This window comes from Oncorhynchus keta, chromosome 2 (genome assembly GCF_023373465.1).
Source record: "Oncorhynchus keta strain PuntledgeMale-10-30-2019 chromosome 2, Oket_V2, whole genome shotgun sequence".
NCBI lineage: Eukaryota > Metazoa > Chordata > Actinopteri > Salmoniformes > Salmonidae > Oncorhynchus > Oncorhynchus keta.
The window spans coordinates 44545909-44555820 of record NC_068422.1 but is presented as its reverse complement, the minus strand read 5'-3'; the positions used below and the strand labels follow the sequence as shown (position 1 = coordinate 44555820).

Below are 9912 nucleotides of genomic sequence, written 5' to 3'. Positions count from 1 at the left end.
AGCGCTGCTTTTCTTTCGATCCTGTATCGACGCATGGTCTGAGGCACTTATAGGGAACGTTCTCTCTACGTGCTTATTTGGTAAAAAATTTAGAAATGCGATGCATTTGGTAAGATTGTCGTAAAGCTTAATTTACATCGCAACTGGGTTACTTACTGCATCAACTTCTGTCTTTTTATTAACCCATGTAAATATTACAATTAAAACAGATTTGTGGAACCAATAAAGTTATCTAGGCTACATCAAGTGAATGAAGGTAGGTCTATATGAAGGTAGGCCTATACAAATCAATAAAAATACACAATTTCAAAAAAATACTTTTATTTATTTATCCAGGTACTGTTTTCCTGATATTGCTGTTATTACAGTGTTGTTATTATTGCTGTCATTGCGGTGAAATTGACCTCTGAATGACATTCAGTATCAACACAACTAAAGTGCTTCATTATTGTGCCATTTGATAATCTGTGTATTTTAGTTGATGTTTTATATCAAATGCAGGTGGTGGGGTTTACACCCTAACCATAACCTTTCAAAAATATGAAATGACATGTAGGCATGAGGTTTGTACATTTTCACGAATTGTTTTTAGAGAAATTGCATTTGGATTTATCGTGTAACCCGTTTCTGCAGGAGACGAGGTGATATGTCCCCTCCTTGGTCCTCTCTCTTCTTTTTTGAAATATTATTTCAACAACACACAAATCAAACAAAAGTCGAATAAAACATGAAATATTTTCTTATATTTAAAACCAAACAACTTTATAAAACATATGTCCAAATACAATTATTAAGAAATAAGACAAGTACACTGTACACCCCTTATGTGATGGGAATGTTGCGCATCTTTGGAAAATAATTGTCTTCCAGGTGAGCATAATTTCCACGCAAATGTCCAAGCTCACTGTCTGCAACCGGGATTCATTTAGCTTTCATCGTCTGAATCACTGTTGCGAATGGGATCCCTTTGGGGTGACGATGACTTCAAAGTGCTCTTGCTGCTGTCCTGCTTAGAGGTGCTGGATAGGTCTATTGCCATGTCCTCGCTGTCGTCTATACCACGAGAGCGATTTGGCCAGGACATGTCGTTGTCTTTCCCTTTAGTTTCCTCGGAGTTAGTATCCGAGTGGGTAAACTCTGGCATTCCTGGGGACTTCTTTACTATATCCATGGACTTCTTGTGCATTCCTGCGTAAAGTGATCCAAATGAAAAGCAATTAGTCTCAGCGCAGCCTAAAGCAAAATAAAGCAAAAAAATAAATAGACATTAGGCCTATAGGTCTATTTGTAAACTAAAATGTTGGCCTAACATTTAGACCTTTATCGTTATAATGTATACGTTATGAAATGTGTTAGCTGAATGTCCATCAAACAATGTTCGGATACAAAACACATCTCAGCTATGTATTCAAGTGATTAAATACATATTTGAGTCTTATATTATGAATAAAGCAAACAACCTGCTGGCTCACCTAGAAGCCAGGGAGCACAGGAGCCCATCATCCCGCTTTTGGCGGAGTTGATGATTGATTCTGGCAGAGGGATGGAGTGGCGGACCATGGCACCGTAGAGCCCATACTCTGCCATCACACTGCTGCGTCCCCAGCACTTCTCACGTTTCCTCCACTTGGCCCGACGATTCTGAAACCAAACCTGAAAAATAGGCACCAATGTTAGATATTTGGACAATTTTGCAGATTAAACTATTTCAATAAGGCAGTTAGTTGTAAGTTTGCACGCTCGTTCAACCTTGTAGTAGCCTACATGTTGTTATAAATAGCATACCTGTATTCTGTCCTCAGGCAATTCTGTCTTCATTGCTAACATTTCCCTGGCATACACATCTGGGTAATGTGCCTCATGGAATGCCTTTTCCAGCTCCTCCAGTTGATGAGAAGTGAACACAGTTCTGTAATGAATGTATTTTATTTTTTATTGAAAGCATTGATAAACACCGGCGTCCTAACGGCATTCACTGTACTTATTTAATGTAATAGCCTACTCAATTTCTCTTTTTTTGCTCTGGCGCAATAAAACTGCGTCATATGTACCAACCTGTGCCTCCTTTTCTTTCTCTTCTGTGAGTTCCCTGAGTTTTTCGAATCGTTTCGTTCACCAGAGAGACATTCGTCATCTAAAAAATAAAAGGGAAACATATAGGCTATTAAAGAATAACAATCAAACCCAAATACAACATATAAATGTGAATTTATAATTGTACAGAAAAGTTCAATAAATCGAGTACTTGTACATGGAATATAGAGTCATCCAATTTAGCGCGAGTCGAAAATTTTTATTTTGGATAGGTTTAACATTCAATCCACATCTTAATTTTGAGAGACATTACGAGACAAAATTACGCTACGTCAATCTTGAACGCATTGAATATTTAAAATAAATTGAGCTACATGAGGTTTCAGCACCCCCTGAGAATACATGCTAAGTGGACAGCTAACTGTAACTGTAAAGTCAACCATTTGAAATGAGCTGTACCAGAGTAGACGTCTCTTTGTTGCTCCATATTCTGCATGAAATGGCTCTCCGTCCTGGACTGAAGGAGGGGTATGTGACTTGGTAGGAAGCAGGGGCCCCCCGGAGGTTGCTGAGCCGCCAAACTGCACAGGAACCCCAGACCAAGAGGCAAGGATCCTCCAGCGAAAGGGAATCCCATCCCAGCGCTCTGAACATCCCCGTGTCCTCCTACTCCATAAGGTCCGGATGGGCGAGGCTGGAGATCCGTTTCAAGACCCAGTAGGTCCGTGATGGCAAAGCCTTTAGACCTAAACCCAGATCCATGAAGTCGTGATTTATCGTTCCCAAATGCAGGCGCCAGCATCTTGACTTTGGGCTTTTCATCCGCGCCATCCTCTCTTCCTATCATGGTTGTCATTGTAAAGCGCTATAGTTATCTTTTCCCTGCAGCTTGGGTGATGAGGTGGCAGGCATATGGGAGGACAATTTATCCCTGTGTTGTGTCCCGGGGATAACCTCCAGTGACCAATCAGAGCGAACCTGACCCGTCAAACCGAAAGGAGGCGTTTCCCTTTTTCAATCCTAAAGGATTAATTGCCACCAATTTTGACTCAAATCCGCTAAGGATTTTATCCTCTGTCCCCTCTATCTGAACTGGTCCTAAGTGTTTTTCTCTGATGTCAAATGGCATTTATGTAGGTCTCCAGCTAAACAATAGTACATGCTTTACATCTTAAAAAATAAACTTTATTTTAAATGTTTATAAACATTTTTCAATGATCAACCTTCATTTTAACTCAATCTGCTGTTTCTGTGCTATGGTCATTGCTCAGTGACGCTTATTTATTTTATTTGTTTTATAAATGTGTAAATGAGGAAACATACTATCCTAACGAAAATCGCTGTTTGCCCGTGCAGTGAAAATGTGAGAATAGCCTCTTGACTAGGACTAATTAGCGTAATATATAGCCAAACTGGGAATAGGTTTTAAAAGACAAAAAATATGACCATTTGAGAATAAGTTCAAGTCATATGTTTATTCTAATCACTCTCTGGGATTGAATGAATTGAATGTTAAATTAATTTAGGCGAAGAATTGTATACTAAGCTACAGCAAGCTACTGATGCAACCTGCAGAATAAAGAACAAGCTAAATAGCCTGGAAAGGTGGCCTGACGATGTCAGTTGACACATTTCGAAAAAAAATAAGTTATTAGTTTCTGTCAATGTAACATCTCAATACTTTTTGATATTTTACATATAAATATTTTTGCTACATTTCTTTGCACCACAAGGTGAACATATATGTAGGTCTATGCCTGACAGAAAATGATCATGAAGAAAATCCATAATTTCCATGCACATCGCATTTTGCATTCAAAGGACTTTTACAAATGATAGTTTGCAACATTTGATTCAATCTTTACAACTCTGGACCTTGTTTCCTAGAACCTTCATAGAGTTAAATGGAAACTCCACTAAAAAAAATATATATTTTTGTATTTCTTTCATTGGTGCACTGTTGATACAGTCCCAAAGTGTTTTGCATGTCAGCAGTCAAGTTTGAAAGATATTGGACTTTCAAGAAGCAAAGTATCACCGGCCACATCATCATGGTGATGCAAACTGCCAATAGACACTCCTGAAAAATAATAAGGAAAGTATGCATTCATTTAATATTAAAGAAAGGTCCAAATCTCCCTGACAAGGTGTTCTGGATTAACAAACTATAGGCAAACTTCCATTTGGGTAATTGGTTTTTGAATTAGAGGGTCATTTGTTTCTGTTTTCATTTACTTAGCTTTAAATAACCAACAAAGTTTGTGCAATAAAAAATATCACCAATTAGGCCTAACTGGCCTAACTGTGTTATGCGAAGTGGAACAGGGGAACCCAAGAGCAGACTCAGACGAGGAGACTGGGATGAAGTAACCAAGGTATTTATTGAAACACAGGGGGGAGATGGAGTGCAGGTCAGGGGAAGCTTGGGCGGGTTGCGGGAAACCAGGTGCGGAAGCTGAGGCTGGAGCGAGAGGGGTTGGGACAGCATAAGCAGGTCCCGAGGGGGAATCCAAGGAAGTAGTAGAGTGGGAATCCAGGACAGAAAGCAGGATGAAGATACGTGGGACTAGAGACACGTATATGATTAATAATTTTGCTCACAGTGTTATTTCCCTCCTTATAAAGTGAGTGACACCAAGTGACAATTTGAATTAAGACACACCAAATGATCAATGGAATATTAAAATTGAGGGTGTGATTAGCTAATAATTGTATTTAATATAGACCCCTCCCCACGATAAAAGTTTGCCACTGAAGGGAATGCTCAAGGTCCTTGTATATCTTTGTAATTAGTGATTTTCAAGGTGGTAACACCAATGACATAAAACTGAGGGACAGAAATTATACTAGCAAAAATATATATATTTTAATAGTGTTCCTTGCTTTTATTGATCTGTACAATATATTTGATACGTTTTTTAAAAACAATTTTATAGCATTAAAAATAATAGATAGACATCTATATTATCCAAAAACATGTCACTACAACTTTATACATGACTGGGTTGAGCCAATTTGATTACCCTAAGAATGCAGGAAATGTAAACTTGTAGTGTATTAAAAAGTCTTCTGAAGCTTGACATTTCCATTTAAAAATGTTAGACTGAATTATAATCCACGCAATAATTCATATTTGCTGTTGCTGCAGGATTATTTTCCTGCTGTATCAAACTGGCTCAAATTAAGATCCTACTTCTGTATGATGTGTAACTGTTTGTAATTTGAAAGTGTTTTTTTTCATGGTTTTGCAATGGAAAGGGATGTCAAATGCCACCGCAATTCAAGAACCAGCCATCTCCTGAAGTCCTCAATGTAAAGGAATTTCGTCTATTTTTCACCCATCTTTTAACCTAAATCCAATGACATGGTGACATTTTTTTTGCGTCGATTTCACGTTGAATTCACGTTAGTTGACAACTCAACCAAATGTAGATCAAAACTCGATGTTGAACTGACGTTGTGCCCAGTGGGCCTCTTAGTACACTTTCACTGAGGCCTGAGCAAACCATATTTAGAGAAAATCTGATGTTCTAAATAAAGTTTGTAATCTGACCCTTCGCCAAATTTCCTGTCTGAATACATATTAGGATAAGATTGTTTTGACATGGACTTGTATTATCTTTATTTCTGCAGTTAAAATTCATTCTGAGGTCTGGGGAGAAAACGAAACTCCTTATGTGGACAAGTAATTCGGGAAATTATGACCAAATTATGCTAATCCTATCGGATTGAGTGGAGGGGGTGTGTTGCTCCAGGTATAAAAAAAACTTCCTCGTCTGCCCAATGACTTTTCATTTAAGGAGGTGAAAGTGTATCGAGTCGGTCTCTGATTTAAAAAGCAATTAGAGAAATCGTCTTAACCAAGATAATTACACCAAATGCATTACATTTGTTTAATCTATCATTTGAATGGAGCTGTGTGAAATCTGCTTTTAGGGAACCTATCCACCAAAGAGCACGTGATGTGTTTTTCACGCAGCCTTAGATCGAAATGGTTGTAAATAGCTAATAGTTCGTTTATACTAGGAACATCGTGGGATTTGAACATGATAGGCTGCGAATTCAGTTATTGGAGATAAGAAGTGGGCCATCCTAACATCGAATTATCCGAATTTCAAATGATGTAAAATAGCTGATTCAGGATAATCCACAGTTAACATCAGATAAGCTTTTTCAATGTCAATTAAGAGGTAAGTAACATAAAATGATTTATTCTCATCCCATAAGATTAAATCAATGTCCTCAACGAATCATTATGCATTAGACTTGTGGGCATGCAGTAACAATTATCAGGTTTACTGCATCGAAAATAACGACAATAAGGCCAATAAGAATCTATGCAGGCCTGCAAACCCAGACCCATAATGTTCAATTTGTTTCAGCAGTTTCTAAACCCATATAGCAGAATCTTAAAATTAACACGGGGTAAATTCATTAAAATTAAATAAACACAACACCCTCTTTAATTTGATGGAAATAACACCCTTAAATACTCCGAATAAAACATCCCATTTCCCTTAAAAGGGCGCTTGGGGTGAATTAAGCGGAGGGGGGAAAAAACATTATTTTAAAGGCCAGACTGGGTTTCATAGTGTCATCAAATGGGATTACATGGGATTAAGCTAATCAGTAAAAGTTATCTGCTCATTATTTTCCAGATAATATTTCTAGGTGATTCTCCACAGCCAAGATTAATAAACTCTTAAAGAACATAACATCAAAAAATGCATTTTGCTCTAATTTTCTCCGGCTTTCCCTGGCACATGGAGGTCGTTTGATTTATAGATGGACCACGTTCCTGACATATACAGTGCCTTCAGAAAGTATTCATACCCGTTGACTTGACATGCTAACCTTGAACCATTTCCAATAATAGGGGAGGATAGCTTTTTTTAGGGGAGGGGGGTATGATATTTCTGCCTCTGTAACTTTTTCACTCATCATTATTCACGATTCATTCATGATTATCCATAATCATAGTAGCATCCACATTAATGTAGAAGTGTTTAGAAACATATTCTATTCTTATTTACAATAAAAGTGACTGCAAAATGACACAATACATTATTTACAGTTCATTTTTATTGGACACAAAATAATCTGAAACAGACCTAAAACAAACTGCAAATGCATCCAACAAGTTTGTAGAGTCACACGCTTGATGTAATCATTGTATGCTAGGAATATGGGACCAAATACTAAATTTTTGACTATTTTGAGTCGGTTCACCCGATATAGATGAAAATACCCTCAAATTAAAGCTGACAGTTTGCACTTTAACCTCATAGTCAAAGCAACAAAACATGTGTCACTGTACTTAAGGACCTCACTGTATTTCAGATCTCTTGACCATCGACAGTCTTCTTCCTCACGGACCGTTGGTACTATACACAAGGCAAATCTGGCAGATGGACAAAATCCTCTCTGGGGTGGGGGCATGGACCGATGGGTGTGACCTCATGATGCACACTTGACAAACGTGTGGTGTAAGCAGACCGACTGGGCTGAGTCCAGATGTTTGAGCCTTTCTATTAAGATTCATCAGGATTTGTAATCACCAAGAACATGAGACACTGCTGTCGTAACATGGCAATGGAGAGAGCTCCTTACTTCCTCATCAGCCAATGTTAAGGACCCCCTGCTGTTCTCTTCCTGATCTTGTTGTCTCTGCATCAGGACAGTCTCTTATGCCACTGCTTATTTAGCGCTCAAAGACATGTGGCGTCGGACTGTGAGTCCTCTCTTTGAACACCCCACCCTCCACAATTACTTGGCTAAGACTCCCCTTCCAGCAATCTTTATCTCATGAACCTGCCATGAAGGGTCTAAGCCATTGGGGAGGGGGGGTTCTAAGCTGACATATGTAGTTGTTTTAAGAAGGTCATGCCATGGATCACTTAGCTATTGGATTTAGAATTTTAGGACTCCTTTAGATATAAAAAAAAAATGCTACAGACGGTTTCGTGAGAAGACCGATTTTCGGGATGTCTCCTGGGCTCTGCCACTTTCCACTGCAGACGCGGAAGGGCGACAGGCGGATTGAGACGCAGCCCATGCAGATATCTCTAGTTTAAACTGACGGAATTTGATGTTACTTAGATTGATGCACGGGTGCATCAATAGACTCTAGGGGTTAAGGCGAAGCAGATCTCGTAGTTTTGTCAACCTCACTTAAAGCATGCTCTGTTGCACATAACACACATACAGTATGCATGCATGCAAGTGCACGTGCATGTGCACACATACACACAAGACACCACCTTGCTGCCAGCGGAAAACTGCACATTAATGGAGTGTAGAATCAGTTTTGACATCATTTTCATATATATATTATTTAGTACAGTATAATCTTCTGTATAATGAAAACATTACGCAACTACAATGATTGCTAAACATGTGCAGATTTACAAAGGGTATACAATGTGTCCACCTCAATTTTGATTGTATGATTTAAAAATGTACTTACAGTGTCAAGGTTTAGTGCTCATCCAAAATCTACTAAAGTGTGTGTGTGTGTGTGTGCGTGCGTGCGTACATGCGTGGGTGCATGGCATGGGGTAAGGTCGCATAAACCGCTGCTCACTTCAGAAACCTATGTCATATTTAATTTTCAACATGGATTATAATTATATCAAGAAGAGGATTCATTGATTTTGGGGGATGAATAATGTTCAGATTAAGGTTTTTAGATTATCCTGATCCAGATTTCTGTCGGTTTAGTACTTTATCTTTCTTTCATATCTTAACATTTTTAGAGTTTTCTCGGCTTTTGGTTTTGTAATTAATTGCTTGTGTTCTGTAAGTACAGCAACATTTAATTCCATTGGATGACTTGATGATAGATTGAAAAGGGGCCCGTGGTTGCATCTGTTAAAATCAGCCCCTGTCCGTAATCATCACCAATAAGGGGAGTCCATACTCAAAAGGTCACAGCATGTGTGATGGACGCACTAGGCCACATTTCATTATTTATCATGTCTTCTTGCTCTCACGTTAACATATACATTTATGTATTTTTCTCTATTGTAGAAAATAATGTATACAAACTTCAATGGTTGCTTTTTATTCTCCATTGTTTCGTTTTTTACAAAAAATATAACAGACATCCTGTCAATCACTTTATGACAGAATCAGAGAATATTTAGGCTCAATAGTTAATTTAAAAAAATATATATATTGAAGGTTAATTGTAGCAACAGTTTTTCCTTCCCATCTCTGAATAACAAAATCTGATCTACAATAAATGCTATATCTACTTATTGATTCTGAGAAAGAAGAAAACAATGATGACAACAACAACAACAGTGCAATAAAAGCATATAAAGAACCTTCAGAATGTATTCACACCCTTTTATTTTTTCCACATTGTGTTGTGTTCCAGACTAAATTGAGATTTTGTGTACTTGATCTACACACAATACCGTATAATGTCAAAGTGGAATTGTTTGTAGAACATTTCCGAAATTAATAAAAATGTCAAATCTGAAATGTTTTGAGTCGAAAAGTATTCAACCTCTTTCTTATGGCAAGCCTGAATAAGTTCAGAAGTAAAAATGTGCTTAACAAATCACATAATAAGTTGCATGATCTCCTTCTGTGTTCAATAATTGTGTTTAACATTCTTTTTTTATGACTAGCACGTCTTTACCCCACACATACAATTATCTGTAATGTCCCTCAATCGAGTAGTGAATTTCAAGCACAGATTCAACCCCAATGACCAGGGAAGTTTTTACAATGCCTCACAAAGAATGGCACCTATGGGTCGATGTGTACATTTCAAAAAAATAAAAAGCAGACGCTAAAGTTATTGATTAGGCTTTGGATGGTGTATCAATACACCTAGTAACTAAGATATAGGCATCTGTCACGTTGTTC

General features: G+C 37.9%; 1 protein-coding gene across 2 annotated transcripts; it reads right to left on the bottom strand.

Annotated features, from left to right (window-relative positions):
- Window positions 1-339: 339 nt before the first annotated feature.
- On the bottom strand, window positions 340-2917 carry LOC118361837 (visual system homeobox 1-like). Of its 2 annotated transcripts, none has more exons than XM_035742054.2 (5): window positions 2494-2917; window positions 2056-2134; window positions 1786-1909; window positions 1461-1653; window positions 340-1188 (listed from the first exon to the last, which is right to left on the bottom strand). In XM_035742054.2, exons 1-5 carry the CDS (start codon window positions 2888-2890, stop codon window positions 926-928), a joined length of 1056 nt encoding a protein of 351 aa, XP_035597947.1. In that variant the 5' UTR covers window positions 2891-2917; the 3' UTR covers window positions 340-925. The 2 variants fall into 2 exon arrangements, with proteins under 2 accessions (XP_035597947.1, XP_035597952.1); XM_035742059.2 differs by having other exon boundaries at window positions 1473-1653.
- Window positions 2918-9912: the final 6995 nt, after the last annotated feature.